The sequence below is a fragment of the Heloderma suspectum genome, chromosome 1 (genome assembly GCF_057233095.1).
Source record: "Heloderma suspectum isolate Gila_16-S chromosome 1, 16-S_ref, whole genome shotgun sequence".
In the NCBI taxonomy this organism is placed as follows: Eukaryota; Metazoa; Chordata; class Lepidosauria; order Squamata; family Helodermatidae; genus Heloderma; species Heloderma suspectum.
Genome location: NC_139458.1, coordinates 182,790,633 through 182,812,247, shown reverse-complemented (window position 1 = coordinate 182,812,247; position 21,615 = coordinate 182,790,633). Strand labels below are relative to the sequence as shown.

The 21,615-nt window shown below is 40.2% G+C and overlaps 1 protein-coding gene across 3 annotated transcripts in view; it reads left to right on the top strand.

Annotated features, from left to right (window-relative positions):
* Positions 1 to 21,615, top strand: part of LOC146358470 (sodium channel protein type 2 subunit alpha-like) — a 92,348-nt gene that overhangs the window by 49,945 nt on the left and 20,788 nt on the right. For all 3 annotated transcript variants that reach the window (XM_084811901.1, XM_084811899.1, XM_084811894.1), the window contains 4 exons: positions 567 to 1,052; positions 14,546 to 14,666; positions 15,979 to 16,133; positions 16,519 to 16,692. In XM_084811901.1, the coding sequence (XP_084668027.1) occupies positions 567 to 1,052; positions 14,546 to 14,666; positions 15,979 to 16,133; positions 16,519 to 16,692 (936 nt within the window). The remainder of the gene's footprint in view (positions 1 to 566; positions 1,053 to 14,545; positions 14,667 to 15,978; positions 16,134 to 16,518; positions 16,693 to 21,615) is intronic.

The following is a 21,615-nucleotide window of genomic DNA, read 5'->3' as shown; positions in this document are numbered from 1 at the left end:
TTCGTGGGGTCACTTGTGAAGTTACTCGTGCAACCTATGGTGCAACCTCCATTACTCACAGTTGCACCTCAAGGAACAGCCCTGGGAAAGATTCCACTCATATGTTTGATTCTGGTTTGGAAAATATAATTGTCTGACGCATTGGACACAGCAATCCTACGGTCTCTGGAAGAGTGTCCCAGAGATTATGGGATATGGCAGATTGCCTCTTTCAAGGCCGTAGACACTGCTGCAAGCTCAGGAGGGTGAATCCAAGATCAGACCGTTCCCTCCACCCCACCCCCTTGCAGCTGCCATGGAAAACAGTGAGGTGGCTGCCCTTCTGAGGTCACAACATTGGAAGAGCTCAGGGAGAGGGAAAAGGGGGCAGGATGGTGGACAGTTTACAATGGTGGAATTGTAGTCCAACAACAGCTGGGGACCCTAGGTTGGGAAAGCCAATCACTGGTTAGTTGGGGCTGATATGGCAAGGTTATTTTATGTGTCCAATTGTTATTTTTGTTACTCTTTCTTCTCCATATAAAGGAAACCTGCATTATTTTGTTCTTGTGTTTCCCATCTTTTAGGTACTGAACCTGTTTCTAGCCTTGCTGCTGAGCTCCTTCAGTTCAGATAACCTTGCTGCTACAGATGACGATAATGAAATGAACAATCTCCAAATCGCTGTGGCAAGGATTCAGAAGGGAATAGATTATGTTAAGAAAAAATTACGAGAAGTTGTCCAAAAAAGCTTTGTTAGAAAGCAGGAAGCTGTAGAGGATATCAAAGTACTTGAAGAACTAAACAACAAGAAAGATGTCTACATTTCCAATCATACCATGGTTGAAATAAGTAGAGACGTTAATTATCTGAGAGATGGGAATGGAACCACAAGTGGTGTAGGCACAGGCAGCAGTGTGGAAAAATACATTATTGATGAAAATGATTACATGTCATTTATAAATAATCCGGGCCTTACTGTGACAGTACCAATCGCAGTTGGAGAATCAGATTTTGAAAACATCAACACAGAGGAGTTTAGCAGTGAATCTGATCTTGAAGAAAGCAAAGAGGTAAGACTTTATGTGTATATCACATATATAAAAGCCGAACACTAAAGAAAACTATGATTTTGAATGTATTACATGGAAATTGTCGTATTTATGGATCTGCATGTGTAACGGTACTGGGGAGATTACATAGGTATTTTTATAGCAAGCTTCTTAGTGCTGATTAGTTCCTTTTGCTATTGTAAATGTGGTTTTTTAAATTTATAATGGTGACATTTCCTTCTCTGATAAATTTTGGAAGGGTGAGTGATAAAAATCTTCCATTCATAGCTCAGTAGTGAACCACCTGCTTTGCACACAGAAGGTCCCAGGTTCAGTCTTTGGCATCTCCAGGTAACTCTGGGAAAGACCTCTGCCTGAAACCCTGGAGAGCCGCTGCCAGTCACGGTAGACAATGCTGAGCTAGATGGACACATGGTCTGACTTGATATATGGCAGTTTTTTGTATTCCCATGTTCCCTTGCATATGTAAGTCTTCCAACCAACCCTGCATTTGGCTGTGCCATAGCAGCAGGAGTTAGGACTGGATTGTCAACTTTCCCCAGTGGTACAAGGGCTGACTTCATCTGGTGCAGTCATTCAGGAAAGGACTCTGCAGTAGTGGGGAAGGGTTGGGGCCAGTGATGGCCCCCAAAGCTCTCTCACAACATTTGCCTAGAAGCTGGTAAAAAAAAAATGCTGAACTAAAGGGTGTGTGTGTGTGTGTGAGCTCAGGTGCAAGAACAGCTCTGCCCGGCTTTCTTCAAATAAACACTGTAGGTAAGAGAAAAGGATTGGGCTGAATATCGTTGAAGTATAAACAAAATTCTTAAGTGTTTTGAAGGAAATTAGCATTACTCAGTGACCTACTGAAACATTGGCCACAAGCCAAATCTTCCTATATGTGAACGAAAGTAAGTCTGACCCACCACATGCATGGGTGTGTATATACACATGTATGATATTTTCTTCTGGTAGAAGCCGCATGTACCTTATGTGGAGCCACTCTAGAGGGTCCTCAAACTTGGGGGCTTTTCAGAAAGATCAGGAGGGAGCTGCCACTGGAAGTGGGTGGGTGGGGAGTAAAAAAGGCCCCTTAAGAAATAGAAACTGCATAAGGCATGTTGCATCCCAGCCATTATGAATATTCCTTAACAAATTTTAATTAATAGAACATTACCTAAACATAAAGGGTAAAATCCAACATAAGCCCTACTTTGACGAGGACCATTGAAAAGAATGGGACTTAAATTGGATTACATTGGATTCAAGTTAATCAGTATTGTTTAGTCATGTCTGTGAATACTTGAGAAAGATGTATTCCCAAATACATTTTTTATGCTTTGTGGAAGAAAAAGGTGGTGGTGGGGAGACATACATTCAGGAAAACTCAAGTCTGGAGAATATATCTATTTAGGATCTGAGGATATAGGAAATGTATGATTTTCATAAGGTTTACTAGGAAAGTGCTAAACGGTATACTTCAAAGTTTTGCTTTTTGTATTTTGGATGAAGTCTTTATGTCATTGCAGTTTATTGTCAATCTGATTCTTCCTGTGCACAAGATCTGTGGTGTTTGGTTTTTTGTGTTTTTGTTTAACTACTGAGTGATTAAATACTTGGTTGTTCAATGACTCACACAGTTACTGACAGATATTTATTTGAATGGCATAAGAATTACTGTATTCAGCGGGTCATCTTGACATCAAACACTTTCTTTAAGATTCTGCCATGATTCAGAAGGGCCAAAGAAATGACTGACTTAAAATTATCAGAAACTCAGTGAGTGATATTACTGAATAGAGAACATGAATGAAACCTAGCCAAACCTTACTACTTTTTGCTAGATGTTCCTGAACCTTTCAATGTTCTGGAAGCATTTTACATCTTTTTAAAGGGAGTTGTTTTTGAAAGAATCAAAGTTAAAATGTTTCTCTGCATTTGTATGCTGCATAATTTAGTCTCTCAGCACTCATTTTTTCTTATCTAGGAAGGTTGTAGTATTTTCATCGGTTATATGGCATTTATAAGAAGTGCATCTCTAGTTCCTTCCTCTGGAATCTATGGAATATTCTCACCTTCATTCCTGTTCTGATTGTTATGCACATTAAGACTTCTGGTATTGGAGTCATAATCTTTATTAGAAGTTGTTGATGACCTCACTGATGGGTAGGGTGGCCATGTATGCATCGCCAAAAAAAGAGGCAATTCATCGCCATAAAAGAGGATATAGATTTGGAAAACTTTGCATATACTATTGTAAAACTGTAGATGCAAATTTAGAAATAATGACTGTAAGTTTAATAGAAATACAGTACATCTTGCCATAATGGAGAAGACTGTGACCAGGTGACCTGTGTGCCTCTTCAGTATGCTCTCCAGGTGCTAATAATTGATGGGCAACTTCAAGGTCCCTGCTTTCCCTTCTGATGGTTCTCTGTGTTTAAACTGGAATGGGATTGGACAGTCCTTCAAATAGAGGACTGTCCTCTTGATGGCCCCATAAGTAGAGGACTGTCTTCTGTAAAGCACAAAACATGGCAATCCTAATAATTAGTTGAGTGTTGGTTTCATTTACTTAGCCAGTGACACATCAAGCCAGTTCAAACTTATCATATCCCAGCTTAATAAGGTGAGAAATGAACAGTCCTTTTGCCCATACAAAGAGCCCCTTTGTTCCTCCCTTCACAGCACAAGCAGTCAAAAAGGAAACTTGTAATTAACCATAGTTTCCCCATTTTGTCCAAACTGGGAAACTTTGGTTACCAGCTTTGGAGCAAGCCAGGATATTACTCTCAGCTTCAAACTGTGGTTTAATATCCTGTCTTGTTCTGATGCTAGTAACCATAGCTTCCTGGTTTGGACAAAATGGGAAACTATGGTTAATTAAAGGCTTCCTGGCTTGTTTGAACGTGACCATTATCTATTGTTATGCTTTAGTGATACCGATGTTTTAAAAATCTGTCTCCTAGTATCTGCCTGAGAACATATTCTGTACTGTTTATCATATTTATCTGCAAACTGATGTTTAATTTACAAATAGACTTATTCTAAATCTGAATATAACTGTGTCCAAAGCTAACAACAACGTTTCTCTTTTACAGAAGTAACTGTTGCTTCCTTTTGTTTGTGTCTTTAAGAGCCAAACTGTGATGCTAAATGTGTCTTTTTAACTTGCATGAATTTTTTTAGAGATGAATATAGCAGCCACGGGGGGAGGAGGCGTGACGCTTGGGACTTAGGGGAGGAGTTTAACTTCAAAGATTCACATAACATAACGAGATGCATTTAGCTTCATGTATCGTTTGGCTCTCTGACAGCAGATTGTTTTCTCTAAATCACTGCTGTGTTAATTATGTTTTTAACCATTTTTAACCAGAAGAGATACATCTCTCTAAGCAAAGATATTTTATCTAGAATGCTGTTTGGAAACTAAAACTAGCACCGGTTTGCCATTAAATTATAAAACTGTTCATGGGCAAATAAAGTTGCCTCTGGGCAAGCAGGGACACTTCATGTTGTGCTTTTAGGCTGCAATCCTATACACACTTCTCTGAGTTCAATGAGACTTTCTTCTTAGTATAGGATTGCGCTGTTGAACATTTCTATCCCTGTAGATCCAGATACTCATCTGCCGTACCTTCTATCTGTGTGTGTCACATTCTCCCCTCGAGTTGTGATAGTTAAGATTTTTATAAAGCCTATCTGGAACCCCAATTTCTCCAGCATATCTGTACAGAAAAACCCAGACAATTGAACAAGGTATATACCTTGCAGGAGTGAGGGAATAGCACAAAAATAGTGTACATCAGAAACAACACAGCCTTGTGGTACCTTAAAGACCAATACATTTATGATGGCATATGTTTTCATGGACTAAAGTCCATTTCAGCAAATCCATGATGTGCTATCTTGATCATCGCAATACTGTGCATGTTTGCTGTCAAGCAGGTCGCACAGTGTTCAGTGGGACTTAGCTCTGAGATAAGTGTGCAGAAGATTGTACCCTTCATGTTTTTATGTAATGGATAGCTTAATAAGGGCGCAAAGTTAGATTTTTCACTGAGTTGAAAAAAAGAGCACATGGATTTGCTTGACTCTTGTTTCATTTGTATATAATCAGAAAGATGTGACAGTGAGGAAAATCATCTTGCAGAGCTGTTTAATTTTGCCTGAAGTTCTGTTGTTCTGCAGATAATGGGAAGCCTTTTATTCCAAACTGGATTTTGCACAGGTTTTTGCATTGTTTTGTACATTAAAGTTTTGTCTTCTAAAAGAAATAGTAGCCCCTTTCCTCCAAAAAGCCATAATAAAGGTTTCGGTTATAAACTCCTTTCTATTTCCCGCTTTCTGTCTTCAGTTCATCAGATGCTTTTGCACATCGCTGAGTGCGGTGCAAAATGCAGTTTAGTAAAAGGCCTCTCAACAGAATCAGGGTGAGGGGAGGAACAGGGTGAGGGGAGGAATCATCAAATTTTTGGAGTCTTTTCTCTTACTTATTTTAAATAATAAATTAATTTAGTCTGCAGTCAAAGTGACTACTGGTAGTAAATACATTATTTACCAAGGGACATGAAGGCATTTTTTCATTTAAAAAGAAATCCTAAGAAAGGCGACATGTTGAAGGCTGAGAATCCCATTGCAAGGAAAGGAGCTTTGCCAGATTAGAACAAACAAACAAAAACACTTAAATAGGGGACATTCTAGAGACGTGGCTCTTGCTGTAACAGAGCAATAGAGATCTAGGGATTCCCCCTCTGCCCTGAAATTCAAGTTGCCTCTCACATAAAGAAATAGCTGCAATCCTCTGCATGTTTCCTTGGGAGTAAATCCCATTTAACTCAGTAGAACCTAATTCTGAACAAACATACATGGGGAGATCTTTAGTGGACCCCCTTTTCTCCAGCCACTGCTTCCCCTCCTTGCCTGAGTCTCCTCTCCCTTCCTGGCAGCACCAACATTGGTGTTGCCACCACTGGGGGAAAGGACAGAATAAACCCCAGTTAACGAACCCCGGCCTCAGGGTGGAGAAGTAGACCTGGCACCCACAGTTGGTTCAGGGAGTCCAATCAGAATGCGTCACCTGCCATTTCTGGGGCAGGCTGCAGCAGTGCCAGCTGTGGATGTGCAAGTTCATGCTTTGGAAGGAAAGAGGGGGGAAGTTTCCAGGGTCCCCTCCTGATTGCTTAACCATGGTTAAAGCATTGGCAGCATTACATCAACAGTATGTAAAAAAAAGGAAGTTGTTGCGTGTCACGGACCCAAAGATAATTAACCCTGGTTCATGATGGTTCCTGTTATTTTGATTATGCAGACATAGACCATGTAGAAGCTAGTTAGGGATGTGAGTTGAATTCTGTAATCAACCAGCATGTCCCTTTTTGCTAGTTGGTAATTATATCTTCTTCTTTTTCCTGAAAAATGTTCTGAAACCGTGTTTGGATGTCAGTCTCCAAAGAGCAAAAGACTGGGGGTACCATGTCATGAACTTCATTGCCTGCCATTCTTACTTCTCACAGGGGTAAACTCAAGCTGGAGCAATCAAGAATGCAGCTCTGGTGCTTTTTAACCAGGTAGATTCAACGTATCACCATTCTTACACAGGTTACCTAAGCAAGTTATACATATATAATCACTTTCTGGTGAATATTGACTGGCCTGCATGTTATTTAGCTATGTTTCCTTCCCTGTCCATTGCAAGATAGTCCAGACATGCACAGCTGCTCTCTGCTGAGTCGTGTGACTCACATGGTCACAGCATGGTCAGGCAAGATTGGCAATCCCAACGTAAGAGTTTGATCCTGCTAATGACTTTTTTAGATACATTTTTATTATCAACTCCTTTGAATAGCTACTGCATGACCTATAGGTTTTGTAAGATGGATCATGTACTGACGGGAATGTTGAACTCTCCAAAAGTCAAGGGGGAAAAAAGGGAGCATGCATCGTTTTTAAAAACAATAAAAACAACCCCTTTTTGATTCAGCCCTTATAAATGAGGCATTCAGTTATTTATATAATTAATATAATTATAAATGTGGCATTCAGTTATTTATATAATATAATTAACACTGGGTGGGGTTTTTTTTGAGGGAATTTTAAAGAAAGACTATTTCAAATTTAAATAATTTCCTATGTTTATCTGTTGATCTACATATATATTTTTATATTGTTCAGTATTCTTTCAAGGTGTTGTCATGCAGCAAGGTTCTCTACACCCAATGCCATTCTTTCAATATTTGTTTGAGGACTAGGTATTTTGGATTTTAATATATGTTATAAATTGATAGATATTTTAGGCCAAAAGAGAGAAAGAGACTTCCTTCTTTTATTAGTGCAATTGAAATACTTTATCAAATAATGTGCTCAAAACAAAGAGAAAGTGAAAAGAAGAAATTGTTTTTGATAAATAAGTGGATTTTGGCATTGATACACATGTTACTGATTGTAAATTGCAATAAATGCCAAATTCCAAACAATAATTTATATTTCTAATAAATGCACTGTAGTCGACTTTATTGTAAACATTTCCAATATATTTATTTTCATTTAACCAAAGGAGCAATACTTGTACAACCTGAGTAATGTTTGCTGTTCCGTCTCAGACATTTCACTGCTGAAGAGAGACGTCAGTGTGCTGTTCAGTTTTACAACTGATGGCACTTTTCTCTCTGGAAGTGGCAACTGCTAGGCATACAACAAGTGAAGAAATAGCTCTGTGCCTGTTTCTCTAAAAGCTGTGGGGCAGTATCCAGTGCTGCCCTCATGCTAGCAAGACCCACTGGTAGCTCAACAGGAAGCTAGCTGTAAGCGGCTGTAAACACATAGAAATGCTTCTTTCAAGAATGGGGCAGATGAGCAGAGCTTGCAGAAGGGAGCTCTGCTGACCCATTCCAAACATGAGCATTTCCTCTCATTTCTAGTGTTGCTCCAGGAACTGCTAGCTTCCCTTTGCGCCAGCCATGGGTCTTGTGGGCACAGCAGAACATGCAACCATGTAGCAGCAGTATCGGATAATGCCCATGGTAAAGAAATGACAAGATGTCATAACATTTGGAAATGTGTACTATTCAACTCTTGTTTACAGCTATTCACGATTGCGTTACAAGTCTAAACGCAAAACTTGGGTTGTTCAGTTTTTATTCCTGTCTAATCTGAAAATTGAAGTGGGTAATACCCACTTTAAAATACTCAATTGAAGTCCAAATAAAATGACTAAATCCAGTACTGGCTTAATGCTGTTCACCAACAAGCCAGCTCAAATAACCCTCAAACAACCTCTGCCACCTGGGTTCACACAACACAACAAGCTACGGGAAGTCTAGAGCCCATGGGCGCCATGCAAAAATGGTGCCTGCAGGCGCCCAGCACAACATGACATTGCCCCTTGGGTAAATTTAGTTACAGTGGGATGTCATGTCATGTGAACCAGTGTGCTCCACTGATGTTTCATCTGCCACAGGAATCTGCATCCCCATGGTAACGTTCCCATCCTCTGGCCATATCCTCTACGGTGTGGCTATTGTTTAGCAAGTTTCCCCTGGTCCACCATTAATGTAGATCATGGGTAGAGAAACTAATTACAGAATGGTTTTGATTCATGGAAGTTCTATAGATGATACAGCAGAGGGTGGGGGAATTTCATCATGGAGATAGCCTATGGTGAATGCAATGTCTAGACCAGCTCTTAGTGCACAATTGGTAAACTCAAGAAAGTCACTCAGGCAAGTATTACATTGTTAATAGCTATTTTGTTTTAAAGCATTAGCTTAAACTGTATGGATTTAAGCAAATTCAGTGATTGAGAGCTGCTATCTTTTCAGACTTGGAGTATAAATATACATATAAACATAAATGTCATCAGGCTAAAAATTGAGAAATGTTCTAGCTAGTCCAAAAGATCAGAAAAAGGCTATAACAGGGAGAGTAAGAAACATTTTTGTTTTGCTCTGTATGCAGTTAAAACCTTTTAAAAAAAATCAGCAATGTGGCTGAAATGTGAAGGTAATTGGTAATTGCTTATCTCAGATTTGTCAAGTCATGAAGCAATTTAGAATGCTCAAACAGTATCTCAAGCTGACCTAATCCCAATAATTTATAATGGCTGAATCCCTTTGTTTATTTTAACGTCACCTGAATCATGAAGCGGTTTGTAAAGCTTTAACATGTGAATAAGTGGCCTGCTCCTGCTCCCATTGAAACAACATGAAGCAAAATCAAATGAGGGCAAGACTGGGCCTCAAGTGAATGCTGTAACAATGGAAATGGGCCCCATTAACATGTTATTGGGCAAAGCTTGTGTTGATTATTATTGTGTGGGGCAAAAATCAAGAGATTCATTAAAATCCAAAAGAGACTACTCAGGTGGTTGCCCTATTGCCATCTACGCCCATTCAGATGAAACAATGTACTATCCAATGTTTGTAATTTAAATTATTTTTACAGATAATCTTTTCTAAAAAGAAAAAAAAAAGACGTTGGGTTTCTTTTTCTTTTTCTTTCTTGGTGCAGTTTCACTAGTATTGCACAGGCTTCTGCTCTAGTCAAGCATGTTGTTTTGCCGATTCAGGCCTTGGGAATGCTGCATCATCAACAAATGCTTTCTAGTGTGTTCCTTGTAGATGATAAGATGTTCCCTCCCCATGAGTGCACAGTGGTCTCTAAGAGAAAATCGTCTCATCACCTTTGTCAAACTGTTCATTTTTATGTAAAAATTATTGTGTACATCATATAATAATAGACTGTCATTATTTTCTGTGGCTTAGAACTACAGTTTTCTAATTTTAAGAAAAATTATGATATTGAGGTGTGTTTTTTTTAAAGGTACAGCTGTATACTTGGTTAGAATCAGCAGAGATATTAAAAAATTGGGTCTGATTCTGCAACTGTTTAAGGATGCACTTTTATTGCATCCCACTGGAGCCAATAAAAATGCTCACATTGGCCTGGTTCAGACATAACAGGGAATCGTGGGTTTTTTTACTACATGAACAAGTTGCAGCAAACCTCAGGCTTGTGCATATTTCACTCCCTAAAAGAAGAAATCAAAAGCATTCGCTTCCAGTTTTAAACAAACCACCATTTCCTATGACATCCAATCTCAGGGAAATATGTTTTGTTTCAACTATGGTTTCAGAACAAATCAGGATCTGAAAGCATTGTTTGACCTTGGCTTGTTCTCACTAACTACAATTTAAACAAACCACAGTTCCCTGAGTTTGGATGTCATTGGGAACTGTGGTTTGTTTAAAACTGAAAGTAAAAGCTTCTGATCTCACTGGTGCAAAAGAGCAGGAGAAAGGGAGGAGGAATGAATGAATGAGACGGAGGGTCACCTCAACTCAATCATGTAGCAGGAAATCCTAATTTCCTGTTACATCTGTATAAAGATGTTGCATTTTAGTGGTTGTAGATTTTGCCCTAAGCCCATGGTTTAAATGTTGATTGATTTTAATGGTGTAAGCTTGCCCAGCGCAATGAAACACGTAACATCTTCCTCACTGTGTGCTGGAGAAATCTCTTCACTATGTTCAGCTGCAAATTGTTCTTTGGACTAGCAGCTCAACATTGCAGTGGCAGGAAGGAAGGAATCTTTAAAAATGTTAATTGGTTAAGAAATACAGTAAAATAAGAAATGATCTCTCAAGACTTACTTCCTTGTGTAAACTAGGCTCAGTATGCTTGCAGTCAAGGTATGTTTTCTTTTATCTGTTAGGAAATAATATTACCTCTAATATTACCTATTACCTATTCAAACACTTGAAAGGTTGTCACAGAGAGGAAGGCCAGGATCTCTTCTTGATCATCCCAGAGTGCAGGACACAGAATAATGGGCTCAAGTTACAGGAAGCCAGATTCCGGCTGAACATCAGGAGAAACTTCCTGACTGTTAGAGCAGTATGACAATGGAACCAATTACGTAGGGAGGTGGTGGGCTCTCCCACACTGGAGACATTCAAGATGAAGCTGGACAGCCATCTGTCAGGGATGCTCCAACTTGGATTCCTGCATTGAGCGGGGGGTTGGACTCGATGGCCTTGTAGGCCCCTTCCAACCCTACTATGCTATGATTTTACCTTGTGCTGCTGCTGCTGCATTTCACTGTTGAAAAGATGTGAATTTCATTAAGCACCATCCAGCTAGGGATGGAGAGGAGGAAAGAGGGCTCCACTGAGTCATAAGCCAATCCCCCTTACATACATAGCTGTGCCTGCAGAAGCCAGACTAGAGAGGATGGTCTGGGCCCATAATATTAAGAAAAGTTAATACAACTGAAACTACCTGGAACCTCTCCGGTAGCAAAATTTAAAGTAATGCTTATGCATATGTATATATTACACAAATTATATACTCTGGGTTGGATCTAGAATTAGGCATACTTAAGAGTAGACTCATTTAAATCAATGGGATTTAAGGTAGTCATGACTTACTTGCTGCACTGATTACAGTGGGTGTACTCTAAGTATGCAGTCTGGATTCAACACATTATAAAGATTATACTGCTGTAATTCTAATTCAGAGCTCAGTTTATATGATATAAGTATGTGTCAAGGGCTCCTTGGAGGCCTTTCTCAGTCTAATCCAGTAGCCAAGTCCAGACACAGACAAAGGGATTCTTTTCAAAGCTTTATTCTTCTTTTACAACTTAACAACTCTACTGTTAGCAACTAGATATGAGCAGCAGAGTACCTGTGCCCTAAGTTGGAACAGTTGGTCCCCGTTTGAAGGAGAATCACTGGCAGACCCTGAACTTATGGGCTAGGGAGAGTCCCTCCCCTTTTCCCTTGGATCCTCTGGGCGCAACCGTTGTTTGCGCACCAACCGGGCACTACGCCTCCTTTCCACGCCCTCCATTTGGCGCCGCTCCCTGCGTCGGCGTCGCGTGTCCAGCAAATCTGCTTCCTGTGCTCTCTCACTCCCAGGACTGCTATCTATGCCAGGAATGCCGGTGGGAGGAATCCCTGCCAGCTGTTGGCCCTGGGAAGGATGAGCGTGCTCCTCTCCCAGGAGCAGCTGCTCTTCCTCAGAATCAGAACTACTCTGGGATTCTATGGGCTTAGTGTCCACCCTGACAATATGTATAGGCATAAATGTTCTTGTACGTTTAAACAAGTGGTGGTGTTTCTGTCATGATTGCAGATATCAGATTGATTCTAGAATGGAAAAATATGGATCTTAGTGCCCATTTCCCCAACCTTTGGTTAAAGTAAGCAGTTGGGTTTGGTCAATAATACCAAAATGATTGTCCAAAAATTACAAAAACAGTATAAAACCTACCTGTATTAAACTTTCTCTATTGGTTTCTCAAAAATGACTTCAGTAAGGTGACTGGAGCAGTGTCCCCAGTCCATATAACTTGATCAACTTGAGTTCAAGTTTAATTCTGTTCAGTGAAATGTTTAATAAAAGACTTATAGCTATGATCCAGATGTCTACAGTGCAGGTGCTCAAAATATAAGACAACCTGACAAACATTTTATTACTTGCGTTATTCAGACCTAAAACCAAATGCATGGAGATTGGACACATCTGATCCTGCTTCCCTGACTCATTTCCCACAGTCATATAATATCTGAAACAGGACGCGGTCCATAATGTTCAAACCCAGTGCCTGAATTTAAGCTGTATGATACTGAAATAACTGTGAGATATGAATATGCACACAGATTTTGACTAATTTAGGTGTTCATTTTAATACATAATCCATCATGTTGCTTCCCATGTTATTCATTCTAATATTTTATATTTATTTGTTTCAACAAGCTAACTACTGGAGATATTATTTATTTTATTAGCCTAACAGCAAATGTATGAAGGTTAATAAAAATGTTAAGTTCAAATTCTCAGATGATGTAATTCAGCAAAAGCTCAGGTTTTAGTCAGTTTCTCCATATCACAAAATCTCTCTTAACTCTCTTAATTATCACCCAAGGAAATGAGCTACCTGTCTCTAAGCACCTTTGAGAAGAACATGAATAATTATTTCATATAGTCACATAGATTTCCATTTCAAATAATGCCTTTGTCTATATGTTAATATGACTGAGAAAAATATTATTTATTTATTTTTATTTGTGACACTTATATACTGCCAAATATAATAAAATCCCTCAGCAGTGAATATGAATAATTCTCCTCTGTCGTGTCAGCCATCAGTGCTATCGCCCTAAATAATGCATTGCTTTCACAGACTTATATCAACTTCTATTTAATTGGTAAATATTAAATAATTATAATATATGTCAAGGTTTCTAGCACTAATGCTAACTGTATGGCAAATAACATTAACAGTTTGCAATTGTGGTCATTAATTTTATTTTTTGCATGATCTTTCGTAACATTTTTAAGGATGGTAAATTGAATTTAACATCTATTTAAAGCTGAAGAGTAAATCCGTAATGAAAGTGTTTCAGAACATAAGTAAAATGTTTAACATTTAAAAAGCTATCACAAATACAATACATGAGGACTTTTCATGCCCAATGTTTTAAAAAATAAATGTTATTTAAATGCCGAACGTGTCAGAATAAATCTCCTGTTGGACCAATTCACAAGTTCTCCATCAAGTATTGATCTAGTAGTGAAAGATCTGCCTTTGTAAGGTTAGTTTAACCACATCTGAAGTTACAGTTGCCAATATTTTATTAAGTTGTGGCTCTTTGGACTGAATGAGCATGTGTAGAGTCCTCCCCCTCCCTCCCCCAAGAAGAACAGATTGCTTTGTTGCAGCATGGTGTATGTGCATCTGCATTAAATGCATCCTCAGGTGGTTCCAGACCACAAATGCCAGACCTCCACTCCCACATACATATAATGCCCATGCACTCCGACAGCTCACCCGGGCACCATAACTTGGCAAGATCTTTTGTGTGAATTGAGCTCTTCAATGCTGGCAACTAGGCTTGAGGATCAAATTCAGGTTGGGTTTGCACACTTGTTCTGGCACAACTGCAGCCGGCATTATTTGAGAATATCTGGGTTCATATGGTACATTATAGGGCTGTTTTAAAATTAATTTGCTAAGTTATTCCTTATGAAATTGACAAGGAACATTTGGACAACAGGCCATTTCTCTCTCCAGATTCCCATATAACCTTTAGCAGTCATGAAGATAGCCATGAAGTCTGCATTTTTCATTTGGAAAGGAATAACAGTTACTGTTACCTTTAATATAAGACAGCTTTGGCTATTTGGCAGTATGGAAATGTAATAAATAAATAAATAATACAATGAAAGACCTTACAGATACTGAATCCAATCTCTATCTCTTTCCCCCCATCCCCAAACACACATACTATATTTCAGGATTTGAGTTTCTACAGTATTTGTTACAAGAAAATATTCAGGTCTCTTGTGAGTGAACAAAAATACAGTGGCAGTTTTAATGCTATGCTTTTATTCGTGTTAAACAACTTACTGCTCTATACTACCAATGTGCTGACGTACATCCATACCTCCTTTTGAGTGTGGCATAGACTTACGGGGGGGAAAACTTTTCTGTGGGATTTTATTTTCAGAAGCTAAATGCTACCAGCTCATCTGAAGGCAGCACAGTTGACATTGCCCCACCCGGAGAGGGCGAACAGGCAGAGATTGAACCTGAAGAGGCTCTTGAACCTGAAGCCTGTTTTACAGAAGGTAACAGGGACAGAAAAGATCTGCATTTGACAAATGATCTGTATTTGACTCCCTGACTCAGCTTCCCAGGACATTGCCATTCCACTGGTTTTGTTAATTGCAATGCCCATACAAGCTGTGCCATGTCCAAAAGCACTAGCAGTGAAATATCATCTTTATGATTAGATAGATAGACAGACAGACAGACAGACAGACAGACAGAGTGTTTTCAGATGTCAAGAAAAAATTAGCCCAGTTTAGGGCAAAATTGCATGCTACATGCAATTGGCACGGGCAGGTTCCCTGACTTTCTGAAAAACTGAAATGCAGCCTTAGAAGCTGCCATTGGAAGTGAAAGAATTGGCAGAATTAAGGCCGGCTGCTTAATGCTTTCCCTTCCTGCCCTTTGTCTGCTCACAAGCTGTTCCCACCCATCCAGCTGTTTTCTCACCTATAGAGAAAGCCCTTTTTCCATGGTTGAGAGAAAGTAGCTTGAGAGAGGAGCTGAGTGGGTAAATGCCAGAAAGGGAAAGAGTTAAGCAGCCTCCTTCCTATCCCCCCCAGTGTTCTTCCACTCTCAATAGCATCTTCCAATATTGCTTTTCAGGAAGAAAAAAACACACCCAACTCTATCAGGAGAAAGAAACACACAACAGTAACTTATAGTTTCACCCTTAGGGTGGATTCACACAAGACAAGGATGTGGCTCCAAAGACACACCCAAAGATTTGAACACACCCACAAAAACACTTTTTTCCCCTTCGCAGACTTTCCTGTCATATCACCATCTGCTTCTGAAAGTCACCTCAGTTTCAGAAGCAGTATGCTATGTGCATTTGAGGCCACTCTTTGAGAAACATAATCCCAAAGTCCCCTTGGCTATGTGGAACTAATTGTCTGGTTCTTTGGATCCTGACTGAAATGTGCTACATGGGAATTACTTCTAGGAAGGAAATTACATGTATCCTGTCACATAAGTTTTACCCCACGTGACAAATGCACAAATGACAGACAGCTGCCACCAGTTATTTTCCTTCCATAGGAAAATGGAAATACAAATGTGCTTAGAAATGTTTTATTTGCCACTGCAGCGTAATTGATAGCCTTAAAATTCCATATTTCATTCAGTACTTCATAGATTGTGGATGTGGCTATTAAAATTAAGCTGTAAGAGCAGCTATCCTCTTGCCTTACAGAGTTATTGTGAAGATAAAGTAGGAAAACCCCATCTTTATAGACCTGAAGTCCTTGGAGCAAAGTCAGGATTAAAAAATTATCAAAAATCAAATCAAATTTATTCAAATATTTAACAGTTTAATATTGTTGTAAACAGGCTGCGTCAAGAAGTTCCCATGTTGTCAAGTGAGTATAGAAGATGGGAAAGGAAAAATCTGGTGGAATTTTAGGAAAACCTGCTACAGCATAGTTGAACACAACTGGTTTGAGTCATTCATTGTATTTATGATTCTCCTCAGCAGTGGTGCTCTGGTGAGCAAAAAATAAAATCTAACGTTTTCCTCAAAATGTTTATAGTATCAAAGATTTTAAAATGGACATTATGGCATGTATATTGGCAAGCACGTAATATATTATATGAAAATGTTTGGTAAAAATAGCCACACATGGATAGTCTTGAATTTTAAAAATAATTTTAATATAATTATAACTCATAATTGAGTTATGTACTCAAAAAATAAAACAAAAGAAAAGAAAAATGAAATAAAAACTGTTTGCCCTCTTTGTAATTCTTTGATAATACCTTTGTAGAAAATGAAGCAGAAGTGAATTTTTTCCCACCTCCCTGCATTTTTAAAATATGCCTTACTTCTGTGAAAGATAAAGCAACAATTCCACCCTACTCCCCTGCCCCCAGGCCTTTGAAGACATATATATTGAGCAGCGCAAGACAATCAAGACCATGCTGGAATATGCTGACAAGGTCTTCACGTACATTTTCATTCTGGAAATGCTACTGAAGTGGGTGGCTTATGGCTTTCAGATGTATTTCACCAATGCCTGGTGCTGGCTGGATTTCCTCATTGTTGATGTAAGTACTTGAAACCCATGGCTTGCTTTGCTCCTGCGTACATTTAGCAAGGTAGAAATGTTGCTATTACTTAACATCTTTCTAAGAGGAATGGCCTTATAAAATAAAACAAATTGTAAATAGAATAGAAAACTGCTATTCCACAAATGACAGTCCTTCTTGTGTTAATACTTGTGTATTAACTATCATAATGCTAATTTGGGGGGGAATTTGGAACTGAACTTTGGAACTGGAACTGAATAAGGTTCCAGAATTACCCTGTTAACAGTCATCAGTTATATATACATGACATGATACTGTGGTCATCACACCATTGTGCCTTTCAGAGTATTGTAGTCTTTTTATCCTTAGTCTAGTCAGTAAAAGTCAAGATTAGTTAGAAAGGGAGGGGGAGACTATGTATGTATGTGGAAACCCATTGCCTCTGGGAAGCCCTCTGTGTATTTTCCAGTATTTTTACTTTCAGAGAGGACATTGGAGGTGATGCTCTAGGGGTGTGTGAGTGTATCACTGCACAGCCTTCTGCTCCGTTATCCTATGATTCCCCACCTCAGACCTGCACAGTTCATGACCTGCCAAGCAAAGTACAACCCATCAGCTGTGTACTGCATGGCGTCCCATCCAGCAAGTTGAGAAAGCTCCTGATTTTGCTGCTTGCCTGTGACTTCAGAAATATGGAGGCTGTCAAGCACCTGACAGGTCATTGCCCATGACAGGTGAAGGATACAGGAACATAGGAAGCTGCCTTATATTGAGTCAGACCATTGTCAGCACTGACCAGCAGTGGCTGTTTCAGGAAGGAGTTTTCCCTGCCCTACCTGGAGATGCCAGGGATTGAACCTGGGACCTTCTGCATGCAAAGCAGCTGCTCTACCACTGAGCCACGGCCCTTTCCTTAAGATATGGACCCTCCATGGCTGATGGGCTGTATTCCGCTGGGTGGGTCACAGGATGTGCGGACTAGCTCTTCCTCTGCTTTCAGGGTGACACAGGGCTTCCATGTGGGAATGCTTGTTTTTGCCCTGCTGTGGAGGCAATGTGTCATGTGAGATCGTAGTTGCTGGTATCTCTTTACTCATCCTTTGCAGACTTGCTGTTGTCATAGAGATGCGTTGGGCAATACGTATGTCTCTTATTTTAAAGGTCTTGTGTTTGAGCCGTACAGGCCACCTCTCACACGCCTTTTGTGACAGGTCATGAGGGTGGCCAAAGGCCACTGGCCGAAGGAGTGGAATTGCAAGGTGGGCAGAGTGGTCAGGACCACAGGAGTCTTTCACTTCCTAAAGGAAGAAGACTGAAGTATCAACTAAAATATGGTTTGCAGGTTTAACATAACTTTGCAGAGATTATTGCAGGGGAAAAACCTAAGAACTTTGTAATGGACAGCCAGTGCTGTTTCTTTTGTGGGGGATGCAGGCTGAGAGGCACCCTGCATATTATTTACACACAAATATCATCCACCGGCATGTCACCATCTCCTAAAATTGGACATGTGGAATCCAGATCTGTGGATTCTTTCAGGAGAATACCTGAGTTCACTCTCAGTCCTAATAATTTAAGCAGTGTTTAGGTAGAGCACACAGTTGTGGGGTTCAACCATCCAAGTAAAAAAAAGCTCCTTGATCAACCTCAAAGGCTGGATCCAGACTTAGACATACTTAGAGTAGACCCATTGAAATCAATAGGACTTAAGGTTGTCATGATTAACTCAAGTCCCATTGGTTTCAGTGAGTTTACTCTGGGTATGAGTACATCTGGATCCAATGCCAGCTTTCTAGTTGCAAATATTTGCTCACTTCAAAGAATAGGAGATAGCAAGAAAATTACTGTGTATGTTGTTTTCATACTATTTGCTAACACAATCTGAGGCAATTCAGCACCTACGAAGAATGAACAGTGTCCTTCATGTGCATCAGTACATGAGACTCCTCTGGATGCAGAAGCCAGCATGCAATGTTTTTCAGGACAAGTGGAGACAGCATACCTAAGAACCACTCCATTTTATGGTATTTTCCAGAACTGCTATGATTGACAGATGGAGGGTGGCATCCAGCTAATCAGAAGATGCTCAGAGATGCGAAAAGTGTTTGTTTGTAGGCTGGGTATCTCAGGGACAAAACAGACATTACTTTAAAACTGTGTTTAGCAGCTGTGTCTTTCCCACTTTTACCTTTAGAGTAGGTACAGGAGTCCCAATCCAGACCCTAGTATGGTGGGTAGGGGGCTTTTGAGATCCAGATCGGCGCACACACACCACCCCCCACTGCCTACTCTAGACATAAAATGGAAAAAAAAGGAAAAAAAAGACATAGCAGCTAGACACAGATTTAAAGTAATGTTGATTTTGGCCCTCAGGAAATGGGTGTTTATCAAGGAAGGGATGTTTGCACCTGTATCTCCCAGAGTAAAGAGAAAAGACACCAGTTCCTTGGGTTTTTAAAAAGTGACAACTAAGTTTTATTTAACTTATGTTAAGGCAAATTGCCTTAACATAAATAACTCCCTTCCTCCTGTGTGGGTACCCTATCAGATTATGTTAAAGGAGCTTTCCTTCTACCTCAGTGTTATTGGGTGAGCTTTGCAGGCTCGGAATCATTGGGTAGCCTTCCATCTACTCAAGACCCCTCACAGACCACACCTTAACTGCAGAGGGGGGCCTGTTTGCTCCACCCCCCGGGCCTTGTGGCTTTGTGTGGGTGAATCAGGCAAACCCCAAGTGGAGGACCTGTTCCCACCTTCTCTAGCCACGCAGTCTTGAGATGGGCAGATCTGAGGAATCCTCCCTTCATCTTAAAAAGCTAACTCGGAGCTCACCAAATGGTTAATTTAGATTTTTCTGCCCATAAACCCACACTGCATTTGCCAACCTGTTCTGCAGTGATGCCCACCCTGCAAGCAGCATCACTGACAGGTCAGTGTGGCCTTGGTGAAAAGAAACCCTGCCAGCCACTCTGCCAGTCCGGGCTGGGAAGGTAAAAAATTCTTAAGTGCCTCCAAAAAGCCAGAAACTGGTGTAAACTCACCTTGCGCACTGGGGTGGGCGGGCAAGTGGCGAGATGCAAGGGGGAAAGAGGAGGCAACAGAGGAGGGGCTGCACTTTGAACACTGAAATGAATGGGACTTAAGAAATGAATGGGACTTAAGTTAGTCATGACTAACTTAAGTTGGATTCTACCCAGAAGTGAACAAACCCATTTCTGTCACAAAGTGGTTCATTCACAGTTTTCACAATGTAATTAAAACATAAACTAACACACACATTCTAGGTGTTTACTTACTTCTCTGTGGCTCCTTCTGTGGTTACACTTTGTGTACCCCTATCTATGCATCTGCACAAAGAAAATCGTTAATATTTACAGTTTGAGCATGGTTAGGAGAAGTCTGTAAAGCTCATATAGGAATTCACAGTGTTTATTCAGCATGACCACAGACCCTTCTAAAACCACAGTGAAGCAAGCCATTTTGCAACATGTGGGAGTGTGGATTCTTATGCCAACAGGGCTGTATCACACTCTGGGCATGTTTCTCACATGACATTTGAGGCATGGTTGCTGCTGCGAGTTGTGTGGAGTCTAAATGGCAATTAGGAGCTGGGTGTGCGAAGTAGCTTCAGCATGGAGGAAAATTTGAACGATGTCAATGAAGCCAATGAATTTTGTCAGGCAGTATAGCAGTTACTGCTGCCATGTGGAGGCCTCTTCAAGTTCCTTCATGCTCTGGCAATTATCATATACTAAGACATTTGTGTACATTAGTTCACCATGCAGTTGGTATGATGTTCTTCCCATCAGTACAAACTGTTCAAAAAGAAAGATTTGTGCTGATATGGAGAAAAAATTCTTCAACCACCTAGCACTCCGAGCATTGAAATGTTTTACCACATAGTAACAGCCATCATAGCACAAGAGGCGACTCTACACATGGACATCACCAGATGGTCAATATTGAAATCAGACTGATTATGTACTTTGCAACCAAAGATGGAGAAGCTCTATACAGTCAGTAAAAACAAGACCTGGAGCTGACTGTGGCTCAGATCATGAGTTTCTTGTTGCAAAATTTCGGCTTAAATTGAAGAACATAGGGAAAACCACTAAACCATTCAGGTATGACCTAAATCATGTCCCTTATGAATATACAGTGGAGGTGAGGAATTTCAGGGACTAGACCTGATAGACAGAGTGCCTGAGGAACTATGGATGGGGGTCCGTAACATTGTTCAGGAGGCAGCAACTCAATCCATCCCAAAGAAAAAGAAATGCAAGAAAGCCAAGTGGCTGTCTGATGAGGCTTTACAAGTAGCTGAGGAAAGAAGGGAAGCGAAAAGCAAGGGAGAAAGGGGAAGATATATCCAACTGAACGCAGAGTTCCAGAGAATAGCAAGGAGAGACAAGAAGGCCTTCTTAAATGAACAATGCAAAGAAATCGAGGAAAACAACAGAATGGGAAAGACTAGAGATCTTTTCAAGAAAATCGGAGATCTCAAGGGAACATTTTGTGCAAAGAAGGGCATGATAAAGGACAAAGAAGGCAGGGACCTAACAGAAGCAGATGAGATTAAGAAGAGGTGGCAAGAATACACAGAAGAACTATACAGGAAAGATCTTAATGTCCCTGATAACCATGATAGTGTGGTCTCTGAACTTGAGCTGAAGCTGAAGAGAGTGAAGTCAAGTGGGCCTTAGGAAGCATTACTAACAACAAAGCTAGCGGAGATGACAGTATTCCAGCTGAGCTATTTAAAATCCTAAAAGATTATGCTGTTAAAGTGCTGCACTCAATATGCCAACAAATTTGGAACACTCAACAGTGGCCACAAGACTGGAAAAGGTCAGTTTACATTCCAATTCCAAAGAAGGGCAATGCCAAAGAGTGTTCAAACTACCGTACAATTGCGCTCATCTCACATGCCAGCAAAGTTAT